At 39.2% G+C, this 25,880-nt stretch overlaps 1 protein-coding gene and 1 long non-coding RNA gene across 3 annotated transcripts; both read right to left on the reverse strand.

The window, feature by feature from the left end:
- Positions 1 to 1,710: 1,710 nt before the first annotated feature.
- On the reverse strand, positions 1,711 to 9,515 carry rbpms2a (RNA binding protein, mRNA processing factor 2a). Of its 2 annotated transcripts, none has more exons than XM_057330259.1 (8): positions 8,994 to 9,515; positions 6,389 to 6,466; positions 6,242 to 6,280; positions 5,711 to 5,797; positions 5,314 to 5,464; positions 4,929 to 5,074; positions 2,621 to 2,693; positions 1,711 to 2,541 (listed from the first exon to the last, which is right to left on the reverse strand). In XM_057330259.1, the coding sequence occupies exons 1-7, from the start codon at positions 9,045 to 9,047 to the stop codon at positions 2,628 to 2,630; spliced, it is 621 nt and encodes a 206-aa protein (XP_057186242.1). In that variant the 5' UTR covers positions 9,048 to 9,515; the 3' UTR covers positions 1,711 to 2,541; positions 2,621 to 2,627. The 2 variants fall into 2 exon arrangements, with proteins under 2 accessions (XP_057186242.1, XP_057186243.1); XM_057330260.1 differs by having other exon boundaries at positions 5,711 to 5,773; positions 8,994 to 9,495.
- A 1,799-nt stretch (positions 9,516 to 11,314) lies between these two features.
- LOC130552078 (uncharacterized) lies at positions 11,315 to 21,141 on the reverse strand. The gene is made up of 3 exons (XR_008962680.1): positions 20,810 to 21,141; positions 17,777 to 17,871; positions 11,315 to 13,272 (listed from the first exon to the last, which is right to left on the reverse strand). It is a non-coding gene; the product is annotated as an uncharacterized LOC130552078 (long non-coding RNA).
- Between the last annotated feature and the right edge of the window lie 4,739 nt (positions 21,142 to 25,880).

The raw sequence follows: 25,880 nt of genomic DNA on the forward strand, positions 1-25,880 counted from the left end.
GCCGAGACGTTCCAAAAACTGTATTTACTGCATGTTTGAATTATATTTCTACACAAAATGTTTAAATTCACAATTTTACATGTAATTTCATTCTGCTCAGTCATACAAACCAGGGGCCGGTTGCATAAGCGGCTTAGATTAGTCCTAGAAGTTAGACATCTCATTGTTTTCTTCAAGACTGGTCATAACTTCTTCAAGTCAGTTATATAAAAAGGTATTTTGGTCTAACGGAAATGTGAAAAGGAAGCCTGATAAGTCCTAACTAATTGCCATTCAGTTACTATAATGTGTTAAGTGGTTAAGACGCAGTAATTTTAGCGGCTAAATTTGTGCAACTGGCCCCCGTTTCCCACTCAGGAAAATAACCTGGTAAACGTCTGTATGCTTGCCTATTAAGATGAGATGGGCTACGTAATGGTTTGGTTTGAAGACCCCTATTGGTGTTTCGGTGTATTTCTGTCAAAAGTTTGCATCACTAACTAATTTGTATGTGTATTACGTAATGTAGATAGATAATGTATAACATATAATGTATAACATAACGCATCACGTAATGTAGCCTAGATATTGTAGACTCACAATTAAACTCATTCAGGTCTCCCTCTGCTGGTACCGACGTGCAACTTCATTTCACATGAACGTGAAGAAACACGGTAAGTTCATTTTTGGGTTACATATTAAAATACACCCACAGACATTTTTCTCTTTATTCCTTTCTTTTTTTCCCCTCAGTCAAAGAAGTGAGTGGGAAGGCATGGGGTGTTTTCTTGGATTCAGGAAATTCCTCTGAAGTGGGAGTTGGACAAACAATTTTTGAGCAGTGTCAACAGTCAGAGTGCTTGGTTCGGGTCAGAAACATGCCTGCGTTTTTTTACTTCTACATCGCAGAACATGGATTATTCAAGAGATCAAGTTATTTTTATTGTGCAGTATAGCAAGCTCTGTACAGACATACGGTGCAAAAATCTCTGTATATTCAACTGTGTCAAGATGCCCTGTGCTTGGAAAATGCATCCCACATGCACTGAATCTGACCTTTTTATAACCAGTTACCAGTATATCAATGGTAGGCCTATGTCAGTGGTCTCCATTTGATGAGACGGCCAATAAAACTCATTAATGGTCTATAACTCAACACCATTTGCTGAATTTAGGTCAGTAAGAAGTTACATCATCTTCCCCCACTAAACATGTCATCCAAACTTAAAATCCTATGATGAGAGTTGAAACAACTGCTAAAGATCACAGAACCTGCGAAACGTTAACACATCTGACATCACACAAGAAACTGACAATCATAGACGTTAACAGTCTGACGTTACTCGCCAAATAAGCATAAGTTCTCCACTGACCAAATTCTCTGATGGTTTGCGATTAGAGAAGTTCTTTTCTTTGGCAGCGTAGGGACAGATGCCTTAAAAGGCAAAACCCACGGAAGGGGAGCAGATACTGTGTGCAAGCTAAAATAAACTAAACCCCTCTGAACGAACACACCAGGAGCACTTACATTCAGCAGTTTGCTGTAAATCCATACAAGGATAAACCCAAATTAAAGAGTAATATTTTACAGAATGTCAAGTTTGAATGCCTTTAGTCTATTACTTTTTGCTTTTTTGTAGTATTCTGCAGTCGTTTTTTAGGTTTGCAATTTATTTTGGTTAATAAAAAAAACACTAAAAAGGAAAGAAACCACTCAAACACAAGAGCCTCAGATTTCTTTTAATTCTACAGATTCACATTCTGAAAAATCAGCATTTTACTCTTCTTTTTTTTTTTTAAACAATATAATACAGCAATCTTATGTTAGCAGTCCATTTAAACTTGCAGTACTGCCACAGACAAGAAACTTTCAGTATGTAACACGAGAGCAAAAAGAAAATCAAGAATTGCACTTATTTACTTCAAACAGGTTATAGACGGAATCAACGAGAAAAACTCCAAAAACAACACTAAACTGCTCATACATATACTTATTTTCACAAAATATGCATAAATATTCATTATTATACAAATGTACAACAACACTTGTACATATTTCTTTTTTGTTCAAATATACTCCAAGCAGACACTGATAGAGGTTTGATGAGATTGGGTTAGAGGAAGATGCATTGAAAGTTGGAAAGAACTCAAGTCTGCTCTCAAAAATCACAGAAACAAATAACCAGTGCATCCATCATCAGTTCTTAATAAGGAGAGAGAGATTCTGAAAACATTTAGGGACAAACACAAGCAAAAATCTACACCTCATGACTGACTGCATGCAGAATATCCCGTCCCCCCCGAAAAACACAAATAACAGAGCGGCTAGACGAGTGAATGCCTGCGTGTGATTGGCTCGTCCTGCACGGATTTGGAAACTGAGAGAGTACCGCGAAGTTTGTCAGCATCCTCTGAATCTCACCACATTTGTAGAGAAGAAAATATTCCTTCATGCTTAGATTGTCCATTAAATAAACCCGATTAAATTAAACGTTGAGCGCAGTTCCGCTTACTTCAAACAGGAGAAAATAAAATATAAATCCGGTACTGAACACATGGCATCTGTGGAGACAAAAACACATTAACTTGCATCGCATTCAAGTGTTCATAGGCAGGAAATTGAGAACTGTTTGATACTCACTGATGTTTTAACAGAATTGGCGTGACTTCCATCCTGGCTGAGAGCTCTCAGATGGAGATGGATACCAGCGCATCTACACAGAAGATCGCAAGAGTCACATTAAGGGAGTTTTTTTTTTTTTAATGGAAGCAAATAATCATTCAAGAGAAAATCTGGTGCATAAAAAATCCTGTAAAGTCAACAACGACATCCAAAGAACCATAAAGCTAAATTGGTAAACAGGTTCATTTAAGAATTTTGAAAAGAACATTTCAGCCATGGACCCTGAACTCACGGACTGGATGAAATGCATCAGTGCATCTCTAAACAGCTCTCAACAACAACTCATTTTTCTCATCCTGCATGCCGTCCCAACCACAAGCATTCCCCTCCCTCTCGAGGGCCAAGGAAAGGACAATCAGCCCGGCACTTCCGTTTCAGACTTTCTTCACACACTTGCAGCAAACTTCCCACATTCTTCACGAGCCGTCAAACGCTTCGAAATGACTACAGCGGCACACAAAGAGCCCAGTCCATTAGGATATTAAAGCCAGTGTGCTTTTAACCTCTCCAGTAGGTTTGGTGTGGGTGGGTGGGGTGGAGAAGAGTTTTATTCCTGTTGTTTAACTTCAGCTGAATCATCCAGACTACACACATACACATGCCATGATCAGTTTTTTCTTGAGTTCAACAATACAGAAACAGCAGGAAGTTGTCAATGTCAAAGGATTCAATTAATTGTGTTAAAATGCTTTCTCCCAGTATAAATACGCAGGGACGGCTATGAGTAACTCCTACTCTCTCTAAAGATCCACAGTGTGATATTGGCCAGTGACCCGGGTCCATTAGCACGTCGACTCTTTTCTCACCAGTAGGATAAAACCTTTTTCAAGCCCTTGGAGATCGTTCCATAACACGCCTTCTCAGTACGTTATTCCAAATATTATAGAAAGCAAAATTTTCCAAACTAAAAATCTCAAACTGCAAAATGTAACAATACAATCAGCTCATGATTTAATACAATATAGGATTCACGGTCACAATTTTATATTTAGAACAATTTAAATGCAACTCAATACTGAATTTTCCAAAACAAAATCATTTTCAATAAAAACAATTTATGTTGTACATGCAACGTATGTACAACATTCAAGCTTTAAAGTCCCCGTGAACCGGAAGTTGCGATTCTTCTACTTCCGTATTCTGACACATTTCCGAGTGAATTTCAAAGGTGAAAATTAGTGGGCGTGGCTTGCGTTTTTCACTGTGAATTGACTGGATGTGTAAAGATAGCTGGTGTATTGATTTTGACATGAAACTGGCAGTTGAAGGGGAGGAGTTACGTCATTTGAGATGGATCGTCATTTCAGGGCGGAAGTGCATTTTCAGATTTTAACTGAAGATTGTGAGGGTACATGAATTTTAAAAAGAAAATGACCCACATTGATAAGCTATTTAGTATAAACGCTGCAATATTTAATGAAAAAAAAATTGTCATTTTTTATTTCACTGGGACTTTAAGTGAACTGTGTACATTGATAAACAAAATAGGTCCGTCACAGAAAAATACAACTGAATTGTAGCTCAAATTAAAATGAACTGAAATTTAAATAAGATAAACGTATAAACAATGACACAGCCTAACCAAAAGGATCAAACCGACATCATGGCGCCATAACGTTCCAATTTTTTCCTCAGAAGAAACAGCAGTACATCTCAAGAGACTTTTACAAGTAAAACCTCTTCATCCATGACCTTTAGCGCTCACTGGGCTGTTACCGTGACAACCGCACAGTCCAGCCGCCGATCGATAAACTCACGGTCAAGATTCTTCCAAATCAATCACGTTTCATTACGCAAACAAGTGAACAATAAAATCTATAATAAACAATGACAACAATAATTTGATATCAACAGGTTGACCTTAAAAGAAATCTTAAACTACACGAGGCGTTCAAGGGGACTGTTAGCGAGGGAGGATTCTAACACGTGTTACTTTTAATAGATCGTAAAAGCGTTCACACACAGATTTTTTTGGCTAAAGTTTAACCGGCCCTCTCTGTGCACAGACTCACTCAACGACCAAGTCATAATCCAAGCCCAGATGCAATTAAAACCAGCTTTTCTCTAACGTGAGCTCTTTGAAGGGCATTCTTTGCCCTGCGAGCTTTGCAGAGGGATTCTGGGTAATCAGGTCTGTCATATTCAGACTCACCTAAACGGTTATATCGAGCACGTCACTCCGGCGAATACTTCAGATGCTAGTATGCACCACATAAACCTCCAAAAGCAGAAGAGAAATGGGGCAACGCATCGGCCGGTCGCTCACCTGGGCGTGCAGGGCAGCGGCTGCAGCAGCAGCAGGATAAGTGAAGGCGCCGTGAGGCAGGCCTGGGGTCAGTTCAGCGGTGTACAGTGGATACGGAGCCCACGCCTCAGGGGATGCGGGGATCAGTGCTGCCCCCGTCAGGTCATCTAGAGAATTACACACAGACAAGAGAAAGACTTCATGACTTGGGTAAAAAGGCACTTCATACATTTATAATCATCAGTATAAAGAGATTTTAAGGGGCTTTCTATACCACGCCGTTTTAAAGATCTAGCCAACTTTGTTAGCATGAAGATAAATCTGGGTTGTTTCTTTTCAATCAACGTTCTGTAACATTTTTTAGAGCAACATTATGAGTTTAGCAGGCCGGCAGTTGTTTACTCACAAGGGTCTCGAGCGATGAAGTGCGCACCAAGAGCCGGATGCAGGTTGGACGGGTTCGGTGTGGCCATCAGTTTACTCTTCGCCATCTTCGTGTTGGCTTTAGCAAACTCCAAACGCAGCGTTTGAGGACTCTCTGGATCAAAACGGATTCCCTGAGAACAGAGGAGATCAGAAATGTTTTTAAAAGCTTATTGCTTGCGACCATGTATTCCCCAATGCATTTTACATCTAGACAAAAACCATGACGTCACACCATACACACTAGAGTGAACTTTAGTCCTATTAAGTATCCATGTGGCACTTTTAGGAGAAGTTTAGAGGACACAAGCAGAGACAGTCTGATAAATAATTAAACGTCGCAGTCACGTCAGTTTACTGACTGATCAACGATCACTTACGTTCAGCGCATTCTTCGCCGCTTCAGCCCCAGACCTGCTGTCAAAGGTAACAAAGCCCACGGGCTGGAGGATGGACAGAAACACAGACTGAGAAAAGAAATTCATCTGCATAGCAAAACAAGGTCTCAAATCTCATGTCACCAGTATTAGTTAAGGTCACAGATTTTACAGTCAAGTTGTATAAACCTTGCCAGACGGAGAGTTTCTAAATATAAAAAAATCTAAATACAACTTTGTATCATTACGAAAAGTCAAATTTAATAAAACCTGCAAACCATACCATGTGTCCAGGTGTGACACAATATTAACTTTTTTCAAAATATTTGCTATTTTTGTCATTATTTACATTTATAATATAAAATAGCATAAGAGATTTATTATCATTGTTAGGTTTTTCTATATTTTTGCTGCGACACCAGCGGTTTATTACACATGTGCGGTTTATTTGTCAACTACCCAAATACATTTTTTTTAAAATATTTATACGATGCCCAAACAGATAAAAAAAGTTAAAGTACGAAAACAATTCACCTGTTTTGAGGTCAGTTTTATGAGAGATCCTTCATATCCCTGTTTCAGTAAAGCATCAGACAATTCCACAATTAGTACATTTAAATCCTCACCTTAGCCAAATAATAACCAATCACAAACAGTTTTTCTGAATGACATCACGCTTACCTTGAAGGGTCTAAACAGCAGGTAAAGTTCACGTGGTTTGATGTCGACAGGCAGGCCGCTGACAAAGAGCGTTCGTACCTAAAACAAGGAAATGCCTATACATGACAACAGCGCACACAAACATGACTGACAGATACTAAATAATCCTGTGACCTCTGACCTATGAGCACTGTATTAGCATTAGCAATAATGCTCCCCTGAAAAAATAAATATAAAATCATTATTACAACTACCTTTCATTTTCTCTCTTCCTATCGCGCGTCTCCATTTTCTGCAGATAACACTATGTGAGATTGAACACGTTCAGATACAATCATGAGACCGTGTTAGTGTTCGGTGTGCAGAAGTGTGTGTGCGTGACCCTCAGCATGGATGCAGAAACTTCTGCAGGCCATAAACAGAATCTCGGCTCGAATGCAGAAAATGTATTTGAACTCAAATGAACAGGATGGATTAAATGATGCAGTGAATAGAGTAAAAACACGGGAAAAGAACTGGCACAGTTTTTAGGGGTCACCTTGAAACTTTGAATTCCAAGAAGAAAAAACACAAATCAAGTCTGAATTTCACAGATTCTGAAGTTACTCAAATGCAACGAGCGTTTAAAACAGATGTAGTTACTTCATATCTACAATAAGAAAGAGAGAGATTAAAGTGGAGTAAGCACACAGTGTGCCATGACCTTTTACGGAGAAGCAGAGAGAAAGAGAGAGAGAACTACAGTATGCTTCAGCACGACCCTCTCAACGCTTTACATGTGAACAGACATAATCTGAAAGAATTTTACGTGAATCTCGCAAAATTTACCTTTATATTAAATATTTTTGCAATTCTTGACTTAATATTAAAAAGTTAAATGTGATGCCTAGCAGTAGAGGGCAAATACCTTGGAGTGCAATGTAAATCTTACAGAATCATTAAACACCTTGGAATACAATTTACATCATCGCTGTATCGAAAACTGAATTCACTCCCATAGTAGGAAAATTTACTTTGTTCTGATGAACACAAAAGACGACATTTTGAAGGATGTAGGACAGCAAACAGTTCTGGGGCACTTTTGACTACCATTGTATTTTTTCCTACTGTGGTAGTCAATGGGGGCCAAATCTGTCTGGTTATAAGCATTCTTCCAAATATCTTTCTCCGTGTTCATCAGAACAAAGACATTTATACAGATTCGGAACAACTCGAAGGCGAGTAAATGACAGAATTTTTATTTTTGGGTGAAGCATCCCTGTAAGATCTCTTCCACTTCATTTCCACCAATACAGCGGCCACTGGAAACCAGTCATTTCCTGCCGGGCTGCAGGGAGAGATTGAGACCCGGTCACTGTAAACTCAGGTCAGCATCTGTTCTGACGTTTCTGAAATATAAAACTTGAGCAACTTCTGCCAGCAACAGAGAGAGTAAATAAACGAAGGACAACATTCATACTGCCAATTGATCGTGCGCGGCTATTTTTCAGGGGTCAGTAAAATAAGATGTAGAGTTCTCAGGACAGAAATAAACAAGGCTGAGAGGGGAGGAAACCCGTCCTGGTGATCACAGCACACGGCACAAACGCACTGACCCAGTGCTGCACAAAAACAATGACAGGACACGACGCCCTCTGAAACCCAGCCCAAGACCCCTCCAACCACAACGAACACAATACGGGCACTACTTGAAAAACTTCCTAATGTGTTCTGGTTGGGGTGCATGCAGTCTCGTAACATGTTAGGCTTAAGCAATGAGAGTTTTAACCAAACGTAAATGATTAGGCATTTTACATATGGCACCATCTACTCGTTTTAAAACGGATGCCAAAAGTCTACATTACAAGAAAGATGATCATCCAGCATGAAAACTACTAAGGTTCTAATACGGTCACCATAGTTGAGCTTTTTTGTAGTAAAACCTTTACCACAAATTTACAGTGGCCTCATCACAGAGAACTATGCACTGTAAAAAAGTCTGCCGTTTCAACCCGGTTGGGTAAAACATGGACAAACACACCCATTGGCTTCAATTAATCGTCTATATATTTGACCCAACCATGAGTTAAAGATCCATGACATTAGTAGAACGAATACAAATTATTATTAGTAGTAGGGTAACCAATGAAACAATAAAAAACATCGCTTGCCTTCTATAATAAACCATTCATTTTCCCAAAAGAATATATCACTCCACATTAAACCTAAATTATATATACACATTATCAAATGTATTTCCAAAAAAAGTATTTAAAAAAATGACTTGAACGTCCAATAAAAAAAAAAAAGCATTTCCTTCACCCACACACTGTAACGAGGGTGCGTGTCATCAGGTGAGTCCCTGTACTTCAATGCCAACATTAAGATTAATCATCAACAGATTCACATTCCTCTCTCAGCTCTATAAACTCCATTCTTATCCGGCAAAGCCCGCTTCTCCTTCACAAACACGAGCATTCAAGTAAATAAACCCCTCTGCAAAACTTAAAATGCCTTTGGAGACGCGCAACGCCACTTCTCTTTGAACTTCGTGCCAAACGCGCAAAGTTTCAACCGTCTCGCGCCGGGAGACACTTTTTACTTCAACGAAGTGAACTTGATGTTTACTAAAGTTTATTGCGCTTACCTCCTCCTCTAATGAAACACTGGTGTTCGTCTCTGAATCTGACTTCAGACTCATTGTGTAACTTTAACGCGTCGTTGTGCCAGAAAAACAAAAAGATCACTTTTCCCTGTCGGTGATTTTTCCCTGGTGTGCGTTAAAGTTGAGGAAGAAATTCTCGGTGTCTCGTGCTCAGGTGAAGCCGTGAGTTAAAGCCAGAATCCGAAAATAAAGGTGAGAGGTGCTCGGTGAGGGTGAGAAAGGGAAAGGAGGTGATTTTTGGAGTTTGCTTTATCCCCTCTCGCTCACATCAAGCTCGTTTGAGTTGAAGTGGAAAGAAATGAGAAAAGAGGAACCGTGGATAGATTTAAAGTTGGAGTTGAATGTCTCTGCTCTTCTGTCCTATTAGCGGATCAATCAGGTTCAATGCGCGCATTCGAGATTCAGATGGGACTCAGCTGCGCGAGGCCCGGCCCACATCACCATCATCTGCATATCGGACCCTGCCTTCACATCTAAACCCTCCTTTACATCTGACCCGTTTATCTTACATGCCATCTTAACCTGTCTTCATACCTTTATACATGATGTAGCTATATAACCCTGCATACATATCTAACCCAACACCTCCTGCATATCACATAATTCTGCTTTCATACTCTGTGAAAACGTGCTGTTTTTGAATCGTTTACTGGTTGCTGTAAATCTACCTCTTTCTGCGCTGTTGTATCCACACTTTGAAGAAAATGAATGAAACCCCAGATTTAATTTACCAGTTAAAGAAACAGTCTGAGGCTTCTTGGTTCCACATTACACAAATAATTTGATTTGTTCTGTCGAAATCTAGCGTAAATACAGAACACAGCACAGTTTCTTAGTAAAAATCCAACATACGGTTTTATCTAAAGAAGCGCTTATGTCTGTGATCTCGCGCCTGTCCCGCATGACGCGCGCGCCAAGGTCTCGTGGCCGCATGTTTTATGGTAAGTGCGCGTGAGTCTGCAACATTTATGATCCTGTATAATCAGTTAAAAACACACAATTATGTTAATACATGAAAATGAAAATATATTATTCCTTTTCCGTTTAAATATGTACATTTGTATTTATATTCAGTGCTCTTTCAATGGTTTTTATTTCTGTCACAGAATTAAATAAGTCCAATTAAATATAACACCATGCCTCCAATAAAAATATTACAAGTATTCTATACAATACATCTATAGCGACATACCCATCAACAAAATATTAATAATACAAATTAAACAAATTTAAATTTGATAAATATGAGAATAATTTCAGCCTTGTCAATATTGGGCCTCTAATCCTACAGTCTCCGACATACAGCTGAATTTGGCTTCCGGTAGACTTTCTGCAGCTTTATGTGTAAGAATGAATGTGCCTGTGTGTGTATTAATGCAGACTCAGTCTGTGTGTGTGTAGGAACTTCCTGACTTTGTACTACAGGACAATCATTCAGAGACCAGAAGCTGCAGTGACTGTGGAGATCTGAGGCTTTAGCAATCATTGACCTGCTAAAATGGTTCTTGCCGCTTAACTAAAACAATCTCTGACCTTTCAGTTCAAATCTGAAGAGAACAACATGCCACAATATCAGCGCTTCACACCGTCACTCACCAACATTCTGATAATTTACTGTTCTTAGATTACAGCTTCAGTGAATTTATTTAATGTTTATTTGGCTAAAAAGAATATGTACATGTTTAACGTCCTGGTAATTTATATAATGGCAGGCTGTTATGAATAAAGTATTTGGCAAATGGTAGTGTTGTTAACGTATTTATTTATTGATTTATTTTGCCATTCTTGTTCTGTGAGAGATGAATATTCATGAGCAGGTATTGCTTGAAGGTTTAGAGTCACTTATTAACCTGTAACTGGTAGACTTGTTTTAGGACTTTGTGATCTCAAATCCTAGAAAATTTAAACTTTATTTATTTCATCTCGTTTCTACTGAAAATATTAAACGTGTTCACACAAATTCAACTATTAAAAGTTTTTACTCGCAAATTCTTAAAAAACACAAATACTTATCCCCAGTCAAAATCAGTTTAAAGCTTCCTCTGGTTTAATCGAGACATCATACAAACCCCATAATTATCCGAGGGCGTGAGATAATTCCACGCCCTCGGAGAGATACGTGCGAGATAATTGTCCCAGTGGGTGCTGTCCCAGCCTTCTTTAGGAGACCACCAGGCCCCCTTGCTAATCACGGGTAACTGAGGGAGAGAATGCTGCCTGAGATAAACACGTCTGCCACCATCACCTCACTATCAGACACGGGGGTATAAATAACAACCCCTGACATTCTTCATCGCCGCAGAGATAACATCAAGAGGACCTAAGTGAGAGCACCCACGCCCGTGGTACTAACTGCAGAGGTCACTCAGGGGCTCAGTAATAAAATCTGAAGGATGTAAGAAGTTCGAAAGGATATCGAGGGGTTACCCATGTTGCTTTGCACTAAATCCCGTTTGTGTATAACTTTATTCCTCGGCCGTGTTCGAAATGACAGTGTGCAGAAGTCCCGGCAGGCAGAGAGCAGCAAATCAGACCAGTTTGTTTGACAGAAGCAGAGGAATCGCTCTCGCTCGGGGTCTGTGATTTACAGACACAGGATTACAGCGTTAATGCATAAACAGACAGAACATGTACACTGTGTGTATAACATGAGCACAGATTGGATAAAACATCCGACACGTTAAAAAAAGCTAAAATTGCCCATGAACTTTTGTTTTTTGTGATCACTCCAGAGGCTTTTTAAGAGATTATTCTGTGTTTTTTGTGAGTCACTCGATCAACCACATCTGTGGGATGAATGTGTTGACAGTTATGCACTTACAATGTATTGCAATCGCCTTCCAACTCTGAATATCTCTTTAAACAGACTCTGATGTGGTCACAAACCATGGTGACAGACTACAGACGGCTGATCTCAGGTCAGTGGGAAAGCGTCGCTGCAAACTTCATCCGACAGCAACTTTAACGCCAGCTGTATCTTTCATTGCAGTCAGCCGTCTCGGACGCGCCGGTAAAATATTTAAAACCTCTTATTGCTGTTCCGTGTCTGTGTGGTGGTGTTGAGTTGAAGATTTTAGAGTTTGTTCCTTTTATAAACCCACCTCACAGGACGGCGTTTTTATCACGTTGCATCTAGTTTGTCTGGAAATGAAGTTATTTTTATTGTTGCAGTTACATCACACCAAATTAAAGATTTTTCTCAAATTCAAGTCTGTGCTATTGTGATAAAAAGAAACCAAAACACTAACATTGTCCCCTTAATTCTACTTAAAACGGTTCATTATTTGTACATTTTCACCAATGCATAGATGGCACTTTTATTTAAAGGTGGTGTGTGTGATTTTTTTGGAGGATCTATTGACAGAAACACATAATACACATAACTGTGTCTTCAGAGGTGTATAATGAAGCGTTATGTTTTTATTACCTTCGTTAGAACAAGCTATTTCTATCTACATACACCGCGGGTCCCCTTACATGGAATTGGCCATGTTGTTTGTACAGTAGCCCTAAACGGACAAACTGCTCCGAGCGCATGTCGTAAATATGTTATCTCCTTCTGCAAAGAAGCGAAAACGTGATAACATCTTAGTTCTGTGTCAGCCACCGTAGTGCTTCGAAACGGAGGGGGGAGTGCTGGTGTGAGCCGTTGGTTGCAGTTCGCGCTACATTTTATACACTGGCCCTTTAAAAGCAATTAAGCTATAGGCCTACTTTATGATCGTGTGCATTCTCTGGGAATCAAATTTATGGCCTTGCCACTTCCAATGTTGAACTAAAGGAAAGCGTGTACGGATGAAGAAATTCTGGCTTTAAGTCAGAATGAGGAAAGAAAGAAAGAAAGACATTTGAAGGATCCCATGATTTTTAGGATAAATACACACAGACACACCTCTCTCTCAAGGGTCAAAGTTCTGTATCTCACATGCTTGTTGGAATTGCGGTGAATGTGTCGTTGTGTGACCTGTGCATCAAATAAAAAATGTCAATGGAAGATTTAAGAAAAGAAAGAACGAAATGGATAGGTGCAGCCATAATAAAAGTCCTAATGCAGGAACACACAGGAAAACAGACGTTAAGGATCTATTTAAGAAGTGGTAGAGCGATTGTAAACTATTTCATGCAGTTGTATATACACACGCGACTCTCGCTGGTTTATAGAGACTCGAGATTGGCTCCTTTTAAGGGGAATTCTGTGTTTGCTCTCTGCATTAACTTGCTGCTGCCAAAGCTGTTGGGAAGATATTCCACCGACGTCGCTCTGGAAGAGAGAGAGAGAGATTACAGATAAACCGCTAAAACTACCTATACAGTAGGAAAGTAAATCACAAACTATTTTTACATTTTCTGAATAAGAATGGGATTAGTTGCCAGGTTGCTTTCTGGCCCAAGATCTCAGCTCACATTTGCCAAGATGCTCAACTTTGAAATCTGAACCATGTATCAGTACTTCCAAGACTAACTTGTATTTATTTTGCACTTCACAAATAGTTTAGTAATACAATCTTGTATATCAACAATCATATTATATTTTTTGTAAGTCCTGAGACCAAGTTGATACTCTAATAAAAAACAGCCAAGGACTCCATTCAGCTTTGACATCAGAGCAATAAATCTCCTCTGGGCACATCTCTCCGATTCCTCTCAAAATTTAATAAATCTCTGCTTTCCACTTTGTATCTATCGACACATCCAGAAAGTAAGCACTGAATGATTCCTCATCCAGGTTTGTGTTACTGTGTCTGTAAAGCAAAGATTGGCTAATTATCTAATCTTAAACTTATTTTATGACTCTCCTTGACTTTCTATTCCCATTGTTAAAAGCAGAAAGTATTGTGTTTTTTAATATCTAGCTTCCAAGAGCTCACATGTAAACAAATCACTCTCAGAAGACCAGTGCCTTTTATGGAGCTCCGAGCAGCTGAGAAGAATTAAACCGTCAGTGTTTATTTTCCAACAAATCAGCGGTGGATCACTGCGGGCCTCTGTCAGCTGATAAAACACACTGACACTGACTGAAAGAAGAACTCCAACGACTTTAAAGACTAGAAAACACCCAAACAAAGCAGAACTTCCTGCGCTATCATGAAGGAAGATCTCCGTCTTGTAAACCCGCTTGAGCGTCTTTTATTAGCTTGAGGATTTTAAAAGTCTATTTCTGAGCTAATGGTTTCTCTCTGTCCTTTTAGGGAGGAGAGGCGCTCGTGTACATCAAAGCATGAAGAACGGAACAAAATATCAGTCCCAGCTATTGTGACACATTGAGGCCTGCGCGTCTGTACAGTTTGCAGACGTGCAGTGTACAGACGGTACAATAACTGTCTGTCTGTTTTAGTGTTATGAATCACTTTTGTCTTTTTCTTCCCTAAATGGTCTGGCAGTCAAACTCAGTTGTCTGCGGATATGGAGAAAGATAGACAGACAGACAGACAGATAGATAGACAGACAGACTGCGGGTGTCACTTTGGTGAGGTGGGGTGTACGACAGCAGGCTTTTAGCAGCCCTCAGAAGGACCGTCTTCCACATCACTGCTTCTCCTTCCACAGTCAAATCTTACAGTTCATTACCCAACGGAGCTAAAACCGGTGAGAAGAAATGGCGTGGACATCAAAGATAGATGAGAAAGGAGGAGGAGAGGAAAGCCTTAATTCCACATGATGAATTAAGAATTGAAATGAAGAGTTGTTTTCCTTCCCGACATAAACGTGAAGGCAGAGACAACCAGAGTCAGACTCTCTTCAAAACGCATGCATAAGAGAGAATAACCTCTCTTCAATATCTCAAAGATTTCTCCTAGATATCAATGAGATTGAATGGAGAGCAAATGGAAGCTGGTCTCATCTGCGTCCCAGATATTTTGACTCTTGAGAAATATCTCACGAACGTCTCCGTTAGAGTTTCACAAGAGATCTAAACAATGACGCAAACTGAGTCTGCAATCAAAAGTCAATATTGTTGAAGATCTCAATATGAACTCAAACATTTCTCATCAAATTGACTCAAATCCAGATTTTTTTACATCTCCAATCTACATTCATTTTACACATCCATACTCTTCATTAAAGGAGTAGTTCACTTTAAAATAAGCCCCCATTGACTTTCCATAGTAGGATTAAAAACGACTTTGGAAAGTCAAGAGAAATACTCCTTTCATTTTAACAATTTGTTCCCATTTTTTTTTCATTTTAGGAGAAACATTGGAGACTATGATGATACATAAATTAAACAATCGAGAACTCAAATCTTCTTAGCTATGATAGAGCAACATCTGAACAATAAATAGTTTTTCTCTGGGTCAAAAATGAGAAACTACAGTAAATTATTAAATTATTGCTGTTCTGAACATAACCTCTGAATGCAAATGCTAATGATATTGCATCTCCTGATCTGAGGCCAGTCGGACACACACCTGCTTGAAACTCATGCTCATGGTATCTCCTGCTGCTGCTGTCATGCTAAATAAACCTCACGGTTCACAGTCACAACATGGCTCCCGCACAGCCTCCTGTGTATGCGTGTATTCCTGACCACCTCCCCCCAGTCCAGTGTATTCCAACCGGCCCTTCTGATTCCCCTGGACCCCCTCGCCCGGTCCGTACAGACATAGCGGAGGAGGAACATGCCTTATTCATGCTCTCCAGCTCAGAAAACCTCTAGCTTGGGGAGGCAAGCCCATCTCTCCCTTGACCTTCCATAAATGATGAGCGCTAAAGCCTACCGCGGTGTAGCCCTGCTGTTCCCAACAGCACCGCCACATTCACAGCACGCTAAATCATTCACAACCATGTGGCTTTTGAAAGAAAAGTTTCTGCTGGCTGTCTGTCCACCGTGAAAGCAAAGGAAGAAGTTGGAATGGCGAGTTCAGTTGGGGAAGGTGTTAAGGGGGGATGTTTTTTACGGGTGGGCCCATCTCATATAAGTAGGGTATATAAAGGAAAAATTCACACAAAAACAAACATTCTGTCATCATTTATTCCCCCTCATGTGGTTTAATGTGTGTTATGACTCGTTCTTCTGTGGAAAACAAAAGATGATATTTTGAAAAATGTTGTTTTGTGTTCAGTCAATGGGTTCCAATGTTGTTTTTGTTACCAACATTCTTCAAAATATCCTCTTTTGTGTTCTGCAGAATAATTCATACAGGTTTGGAATGAAATGAGTAAAAAATGATGAATTTTCATTTATCCCTTTAAAGGACCCTGATATTCCCAATGGATGACGGACAGTCCAGCTATAACCCAAAGCTTGATTTCACATTTATGGTGGGGCCTGTGGAAATTGTGTTTCCATATTGTGTTTCAATAAGCCATTGTCGAAAAGGAAACGTGAAGAATATAAAGACAGGAAGTGAGATCATTGTTCAGAAGAAAAACAGACAGAATTATACACCTGAGCAAGGAAATGGGAATTCCATTGTTCTAGAAAGAAGGAAAAATATACTAAGGATTGTCCAACATCAAACATAAGACAACACAAAATCTTTCAAGCCAACTCTAATGTTTGTTACGTAAGGTCAACCTGGCTCGGTTGATTGGGCTACCGGCCTCTCTCTCAGCTTGAGAGAGACAGCTTGTTTAGAACGACAGCTTGTTCAGAAAACTGCAAAAAAATTTTTATTAATAATCCATTAAAAAGGTTCCCAGTTTTCTGCTCTTAGTGACCTGGCATTACATGTTCTGTTCACCTGAGTGCAGATCAGAAAGACTAGCGTGTTGTGCTTGTCGACAGTGAGGCAGAGGAAATGTTATTGGTGGATATCAACACACTTTTTTCAAAGGTGCATTTAATTTAAACCTGAAATGTAGATTTAACATGACTTCTTTTTAGCATTTTACTTAAAGATACCATTTGTAACTCTTGCCTCTATATCGCCATCTTTGTTTGAAACATAAAAGTGCAGATCTATATACGAACTTTTCTTTACATGGGTTGAAGTCGAATGATGTTTTCCACATTTTCCACGAAGTCGTACAAGACAGCTCATATAATGAACATACTATACTGTAGTTATAAACATTTTTGCAGCTTTAAGTTGCATTACTTTAACATATTCTGTTTTCCAGCTCAAAAGACCAACATCCTGACTAAGTCGGTCTTTTAACCACATTTTCAAAAGAATTGGTCACACAGGTGGTTTAAAGGATTTTTTCATTATTATTATCTATATCTTTCATCCTTGTACCTGCAGAAGAAGGTTAAGTCGGCACAAGCAGAGCCGTGGATTCACCTAAAAGCAGCCGGTCCCACAGGTCCCTCAACTTCCCCCGCCTCGCTCTCATTCCCTTTTCCCTCCTCCTTTCTTTCGCTCTCTCCATCTCGCCTCGATGAGTACGTCCAATCGCGTTAGCATCATCTCAGCGCTAAAATGTTCTCGCCGCACCCCCTCTGTCCTCTGCGCCCTCATTTCCACAGAGCAGAAACACTTTAAAATCTCTCAGAACAGGAAAGATCCCGGCCTTCACTTCCCGTGCAGCATTTGTGTTTGATAACGCTCAAGACAACATAATGATACAGATAATGACAGAAAATGACTCCGGTGATTTTGTCATTAGGTCGCAGGATTTGTTTAAGTTCCAGTCATGTTCTGCTCTCAAATCTTATCAGCATTTTTGGGGGTTTTCCAAACACAGCGCTGATTAATCAAGAGGCGAGATCTTACAACAAACCCTTTGGTACAGGGTCAGGAATTCTGATTTCTATATTTATGTCTAAAATCATGGCACTAAAAGGTTCCTCCCAGGACATATGTATAGTCGTTTCATACCTCTTTCAAGCTGTCATGCGTGGTGTGGTGGTTAAATGCCGGTTACTGGATGGTCGATGGTCTTGTCGACTCAAAGTTACTCCAGGATTCCGTGCCTGTTAGGATTGTCACAACATCAATGTTTCAGTAGTCCGAAAATATAACAAATAAGTATGAAGAAGAGCATTCCGATAGAATCGCAAAAGTCATTCAATTCCCAAGGAAAGAACTTTGGATGAAAGCGTCTGTCAAATGTAAATAAAAAAGAATTAAATCAACAACATTATTTCAGTAAACATTCAGAAATTATTGTATAGACCTCTTCGACCGTCGTAAAAAAAAACATTTAACGCTGGTCAAGAAGAACTTCCTGTTTCAGTTTAACAAAATTGATTTAAACAAACCTCTTTAAGATTAAATTATATATGTAGGATTATACAAATAAATAACTAAAAAAATGAAACCGGAAGTGCTTCTGGTTTCTGGTCTATTTACATGTTGCAAAGTGGTCTATGTATGAAAAAAAGGAATGCATTAAAAAGTGCCAAAATAAATAATCATTAAATTATTGTATTAAATAACTACCAAAATAAATAATCATTAAATTATTGTATTAAATGACTACCAAAATAAATAATCATTAAATTATTGTATTAAATAACTACCAAAATAAATAATCATTAAATTATTGTATTAAATAACTACCAAAATAAATAATCATTAAATTATTGTATTAAATAAAGTTAACATTAAAGTAAACACAAAACTTGGCAAGCTGTCCGTGACTATCACATTCTAACAAACAACACTTGTAAAGGCAGAAACCAATCATTTGTGTTTACTGTAAGGGTTTGTGAGTTTCAGAAAGTTACTGAAGAAACAAACATCTCAATAAACGTTACTGTACCCAAACACAAGGCCTCTGCATATTAGTCAGAGGAAATGCAGCTTCTGTGGTGTAAGAGTGACGCAGAAACGTTCTGATTGATGACATGATCTGGTCTCAGAGATCTGGAGCTTGCCTAAAGCAGAATTACAGCCAGAGGGGGAAAAAACGGTCTTTCTACGTCTTAAGCTTTATAAATCACTTCTTTTGGAATGCCAAGCATAAGAACAGTCTGTCCTCGCAATGAGGTGTTTACATTCTGAAGGGCCCTCCAATATCTCTCTCTCTCTCCCTTACTCCCCCATCCGACTCTCCCTCGCTCTGTGAAGGAGGACAATCCAGTCAACGAGGGTCTTGGCTACAGTCCAGTGCAAAACAGAGAGAGAAATACTGTAGCACAAAGTTTGACCGTGTGCATGTGCAGAACAAAAGAGGTCACATGACCAATAGAATCGCAGGATGAACAGAGCAATCGATCGCACCTGATGTATGACATGTTGCAACTCTGATATGACGTAAGATAATTTGTAAGTCACCTCTCTCTCTCTCTCTCTCTCTCTCTCTCTCTGCATGAGGGGTCAAGGGAAACATGTTACCAGCAAAGACAGGACTTTCACAGCAGGAGAGAAAGATGGAGAGAGGGGGTCTCAAGAGAACCAAAATAGCAGAAAAAAATGACCTTCTCTGTACAGTGTCGCTGAGAGCATCTCCAAAGCTCCTAAATATAGTTCTCTGAGAATTGTTTTGGGAGAGAAAAGAAAAACATGGGAAATTCCATTTCATATCCCTCACTCTTTTTCTCAACTGCATTCCATAAAGAATTCAGTGTTTTGAAATCCATAGAGAATTCAGTGTGCCATAACAAATACATGTGTGTTGTTAAAGCAGGGCAAACAATTAAATAAGACGTAAAATAAGCAAAACAAAGTAAAAAAAATAAACAAATGAGACAAAATTAAAAAAATAAAAAGCAAAGCAAAGCAAAACAAACAAGAAAACAAAACAAGAGAGACAAAATTAAATTTAGTGAAAGTAAAAAATAAATAGCAAAGCAAAATAAGAAGAGAAACAAAATTAAAGTAATTTAAAAGCACATGGGACAGAATCTATTTGGTAAAAGTAAAAAATAAAAGCAAACCAAAACAAATGAGACAAAAATCAATTAAAAAAATGCAAAGCAAAGCAAAAAATAAAATAGGACTAAAATATACTTAGTAAAAGTAAAAAATAAAAGCAAAACAAAATATAAAAAAACAATTGAGACAAAAATCCATAAAGCAATATAAAAAAAGCAAAGCAAAACCCAATAGAAAACAAAACAAATGGGAAAACAATCTATAGTAAAAGCAAAAAAGAAAAGCAAAGCAAAACAAAACTGAAAAAAACCCCAAATGGGACAAAGGTCAATTTAGTGTGCATTAACACCATAAAAATCTATACATTTTGACTGTCAAAGCGGTCACATTAAGTATTAAAACAAACAAAAAACTAATTTAACAAAAAACTAATTCAATTAAAAGGGAAAGAATAAGTAAAAGTTTCTGTGGCTTCAATTCTGTGACCTCTCCAATATTTCTGCTCCACCTTTCCCATGACCACATGACCACTGACAACTCCACGACCTCCATGTGTCCCTCGTGAGGTTGAACCGAGAGAGGAGACGCTGCTGGGGTTCCACCCACAAATGTTCTACCTTCCTGTGTGACCCGTTCTCCCCATTTCAGCTCCGCTCACACAGCGTGGGAATCCCAGCACCCTCTCACAACATCACTGGGTAAATTTAGAGTTTTCAACATAGATTAACATGTAATGGATGGAAGAAAATCACATGCTTAAAATATACCGTCTTAGTTTCAAATGACATGACCACAGACCATTTGCTTACGAAAACCACATTGTTTTTCTTATACTTCATACAGTAAGTAGGCAAATAATTTGTGGTTAAAAGACACAGATCCTGCCATCGGTTTGTTGATCAAGTTAGTATGAGCGTGACTTCTGGAGCGTTTCATCTTTGTCTTACATAAATACACGCTTGCATCATCAGATTACAGCCTCTTGATTCTTATTCAGTGTTTTTCCTTTGGAGCTTTGAAGAGTCACGATAAGATATCGCAGTATGGGACACTTTAATTATTTAAAAGCAGGACAGAAATGGAAATACTTACTATTCCCAACACGAATGCGCTCATGAAGTAATATCACCTGACTCTTTTATCTGGGATGGTCCGATTGGACGAATTTTTTTAAACTTCCTGCTCGACGCGAGAGACTTTTGTTTGCGAAGCTGAAGAAAGTCAGAGCGCATCAATCAGAGATCTGAAACCAAAACACATGCCATCTCTGTTTATATCTCCCTGTCTCTCTCCTGCTCTTCCCACCATCATCTGGATTACGTCTACAAGCTGTCGGTGATAAACCACAGGCGCACCTGAAACTCTCTCAGCGCTAAACAACCCTTCTATTGACTCCCTCTATGTTTATATTAAACCCCTGCCGTATCTCGTAGTTTTGAGCGCAACTAAAATTGGAACAAAAACACAGAAAGTGTGTAATTGGCTAAATTTTTGCATGCATCTTAACCATTTTGAAAACGTGATCGCATTAAACGGTGTTTGAATGACAAAACATTTTTGGAGGACCTATTGACAGAAATGCGATACAATATACATAACTTTGTCTTCAGAGGTGTATAAAGACCATACATAATGAAGCGTTATGTTTTATTACCTTAGAATGAGCTATTTCTATCGACATACACAGCGGGTCCCCTTGCATGGAATTCGCCATGTTGTTTCCAGCACAAAACCAGCACAATCCTAGGTTTTTATTTAACACGGTGGCTAAATTAACAAAAAATAAATCGTCAGTGACTTCTGATCCTGTATATCAGCATAGCAGTGATGAATTTATGAACTACTTCACATATAAAATCCAAGATATTAGAGAAAAAATTATAACAATGCAATCAGAAGTGAAACCCGCTGAACAAACTAACTACAGCGCCCTTAAGGAGAAAATGCAATTATTTTATACCGTAGATCAAGATGAGCTGTCTAAAATTATTAGATCATCTAAATCAACAACATGCATACTAGACCCTATACCTACAAATCTACTGAAAGAGATGCTCCCAGAAATTATAGATCCTCTTCTTGGTATTATTAACTCATCTCTGACATTAGGACATGTGCCTAAAGCATATAAGGTGGCTGTTATAAGGCCCCTTGTCAAAAAACCCCAACTCGACCCTAGAGAACTAAGGAACTACAGGCCTATATCGAATCTACCTTTCATATCTAAAGTTCTGGAAAAAGTAGTTTCAACTCAATTATGCTCCTTCCTCCAAAGGAATGACATCAATGAAGAATTCCAGTCTGGATTTAGAGCATGTCACAGTACAGAGACTGCTTTGATCAGAGTTACAAATGATCTGCTATTGGCGTCTGACCGAGGTTGTATCTCGTTATTGGTGCTGCTAGACCTTAGTGCTGCATTCGATACCATTGACCACAGCACACTCCTACATAGACTCGAAAATTATGTCGGCATTAAGGGAATAGCTTTGAAATGGTTTAAATCTTATTTATCCGACCGTTTTCAATTTGTAGCAATAAACAATGAGGTGTCACGCAAATCGCAAGTCCAGTACGGTGTACCACAGGGCTCAGTCTTAGGGCCTCTGCTCTTCGCATTATACATGCTACCTCTAGGAGATATAATAAAGCGACACGGAGTTAGCTTTCACTGTTATGCTGATGATACTCAACTTTATATTTCCTCGAAGCCTCATGAAACACAGCAGTTCCATCGAATAATGGAATGCATAGTCGATATAAAAAACTGGATGAGTAACAACTTTTTATTACTGAACTCGGACAAAACGGAAGTGTTACTTATTGGACCGAAAACTGCTATAAGTAACAACCAAGAATACTGTTTAACTATTGACGGATGTTCCATAAAACCCTCGTCGTCAGCAAAGAATCTTGGCGTTCTATTCGATAGTAATCTGTCATTTGAGAGCCACGTCGCCAACACCTGTAAAATTGCGTTTTTCCATTTTAAGAATATATCTAAACTACGTCATATGCTGTCAATCTCAGATGCAGAGAAGTTAATTCATGCATTCATGACATCAAGACTAGATTACTGTAATGCACTGTTAGGTGGTTGCCCTGCAGGCTTATTACAAAAACTCCAATTGGTCCAAAACGCGGCAGCTCGAGTTCTTACACGTACAAAAAAGTATGAACATATTAGCCCGGTTCTGTCAACCTTGCACTGGTTACCTATAAAGCATCGCGTTAACTTTAAAATCTTGCTTATTACCTATAAAGCCTTACATGGTTTAGCTCCTCAGTACTTGAATGAACTCCTTTTGTATTACAGTCCTTCACGTGCATTACGCTCTCAGGCGTCCTGTCAGTTGGTAATACCTAGAATTTCAAAATCAAGTGCAGGTGGTAGATCCTTTTCCTATCTAGCGCCTAAACTTTGGAATAGTCTTCCCTGCACTGTCCGGGAGGCAGACACACTCTGTCAGTTTAAATCTAGACTAAAGACGCATCTTTTTAATCTTGCATACACTACTCTTCCATAATATAAATCTTCAGAGGGTTTAGGCTGCATTAGTTAGATCAACCGGAACCAAAAACACAACTGATGTACTTGTTGCATCAAAGAGTACAGAACAGTACTCTACTCTCAGCCAGTCTTGTCTCATTGTTCCAAGGTTACCACAGCGAGCAGGATGCAGTTCATGGCCTGACCTGATGGTAGAGCGGAGAATGGGAAGTGGGGACCTGACAAGAGCTGAGATGATAGAGCTGGATAAAGAAGGACGCGGTCTCTTGACATGTCTTCACCACAAAACTTCAAATGCTATTAGATTATTAATGATAATCTTAAACTATAATTTATTTTATTATTAAGTTTATTTATTTTATTTAGCCTTGTTGTGCAAGTTCTCTGGAGCTTGTGCAGAGGCAGCAGCTTTTGCCAGAGGGGAACTGGAATCCCCTGGTTGGGCCTGGGTTCTCCTGAGGTTTTTTTTCTCGATTAGAGTTTTGGGTTCCTCGCCACCGTTTGCATACTGTTTTTGCACTATCTGCCTGACCGGGGGGGCTGCTTTAGAATCTTAAAGTTTTACTTAATTAATATTGCATATAGGAATTTATTATCTGTTATATTTGACCTGTGCTTCTCTCTCCTTTATCCTAAATGTGTGCTCTCACTGAGCGTGTGTGTGTGTGCGTACTTGTCTGTGTACGTGCGTGTGTGTGTGTGTGTGTGTCTCTGTGTCTGTGTGTGTTGGTGCGTGTGCGTGTTGTGTGTGTGGAGTGTTTTGTGTGTGGGTGTGTCTGTCTTCTGTGTTTTCAACCTTTTCTTGTTTTTGCAGGTACAACTTTGATTGTTTTGCTTGTAGTCAATGTGTCTCATGTACAGCTGCTTTGTAACAATGAAAATTGTAAAAGCGCTATATAAATAAAGTTGAGTTGAGTTGAGTTGAGTTTCTACAGTAGCCCTAAACGGACAAACGTGTTTCATAAATACGTTATCTCCTTCGGCAAAGAAGTGCAAACGTGACAACATCTTTGTTCTGTGTCAGCCACCGTAGTGCTTCGAAAGGAGGGGAGTGACCCGACATCACCCTGGACCTTTAAAAACACAAATGCATAAATTACAAACATGATGTTGTGGGTGGTTGTCAGGGCGTTGCTATGTGATTAAGATGTTCTGCATTGTGTTTAGTGCATTAACACAGTGTGTTATGGATGGTTGCTAAGGTGTTGCTATGCAGTTGCTTAAGTGTCAGAAATGGTTGCCAGCGCATTACTTAATGGTCGGTTATGAAGGGTTGAGCGGTTAAGCACCAATTTTAAATAATATTTCCCAAACAAATTCCACCTGGGTTCAAAGAAAGTGACACACTCCCTTAAACACTCACTTCAGAGCTCCAGCGCTAAACCAGCACCATCTATTGGGTCTGTAGCTGTAGAGGGCGCAGGAGATCTGATCCGGGGTCAAACTGACCCGTCTTACTGCCAATAACAGGCTCATTAAAATAAAGGGTTCGTTTTTCAGTCCACTTCTTTGTCCTGCCTTCAGCTGTGCGGTGCGGTGGGTGGAACTAATCCCATTAAATATGAAAAAGCTTCCAGTGAATCTGGGAAAGAAAAACAGAGAGCGAGAAACAGATAAAAGGGAGGAGAGGTGAGGTTGGACGTGTTTCAGAGTGTTTGTGCAGCGAACGGTTACGGCGTTCATAAATCTAAACAAGTCTCCAGAGAGTTATGAGAACTTTGACGTGACTGTCGGAGTGTGTTTCCTGTTTGGACAGACAGAGGAGGTGTGACTTAGATGACGGACATTCCATTGGACGAATAAGAGCTCGGGTTGGGTTTATTTCATTAGTCAACAGGAAATACCTGCAGGTTCTTTTGGTTTACAGGAAGGATCCACAGCACTTTGTCTCCTCGGAGAGGACCACTGTAACCACGGCAACATTTTACATCTGTGAAATTAAGTTCAAGAAAATAAAAATAAGCATTTAAGAAAAGCTGAATGAAACAGAATTTAAAGTAGTCATAAAACAGGATTTTCCAAGCATGCGCTAAGATCACAGAGATGAATCTTAACATGCACAATAAGACTTGGAAGAAGTATTAAGAAACTGCACAGGGTCGAATATGATTTACGGTTGACTTTTGGGGTCATAGAGAGGGTAAAAACAGCCGTGTAAAAGTACGACTGGTGCATTAAACACTAGCTATTGTTCGAAAAACAAAATGCTACAACAGTGACCTCTTGAAAAGCATTCACATCAACAAAAACATCTAGTTCTAAAATAACAAGAAATATATGGTGTTTGTCCCCAAGGGTATTTTTCTCAAATCAACACACAAAAATATTGATATGCAAACATGCATTAGTCAAAGCATCAGCGCGCATTCCACAATTATTACACAAGTGCATTTATTTACCTGTCTGGCATGTATTTCTGAACACTTGGCACTGAGAACAATGAGAAGCGACTGATATAATCAGGAAAATGGAAATTAGCCATATATGGGCTGAGTAACCAGAATGAGGAAGTCGAATCATGGAAATCGGAATACATCATTTTACTTTGGTTGGCAAGAGAGGTACTTATCTAACACTAGAAGAATGCAGAGCGAGAGAGAGAGAGAGAGAGAGAGAGAGAGAGAGAGAGAAAGAGAGAGAGAGAGAGAGAGA

The sequence above is a fragment of the Triplophysa rosa genome, linkage group LG3 (assembly GCF_024868665.1).
Source record: "Triplophysa rosa linkage group LG3, Trosa_1v2, whole genome shotgun sequence".
NCBI lineage: Eukaryota > Metazoa > Chordata > Actinopteri > Cypriniformes > Nemacheilidae > Triplophysa > Triplophysa rosa.

Coding starts and splice junctions, on each gene's coding strand:
- rbpms2a (XM_057330259.1), bottom strand. CDS start 9,047: ATGAGTCTGAAGTCAGATTCAGAGACGAACACCAGTGTTTCATTAGAG. Junction 6,467..8,993: donor GTGTTTCATTAGAGGAGGAG/GTAAGCGCAATA, acceptor TCCTTGTTTTAG/GTACGAACGCTCTTTGTCAG. Junction 2,694..4,928: donor CCGCTGCCCTGCACGCCCAG/GTGAGCGACCGG, acceptor TCTTCTGTGTAG/ATGCGCTGGTATCCATCTCC.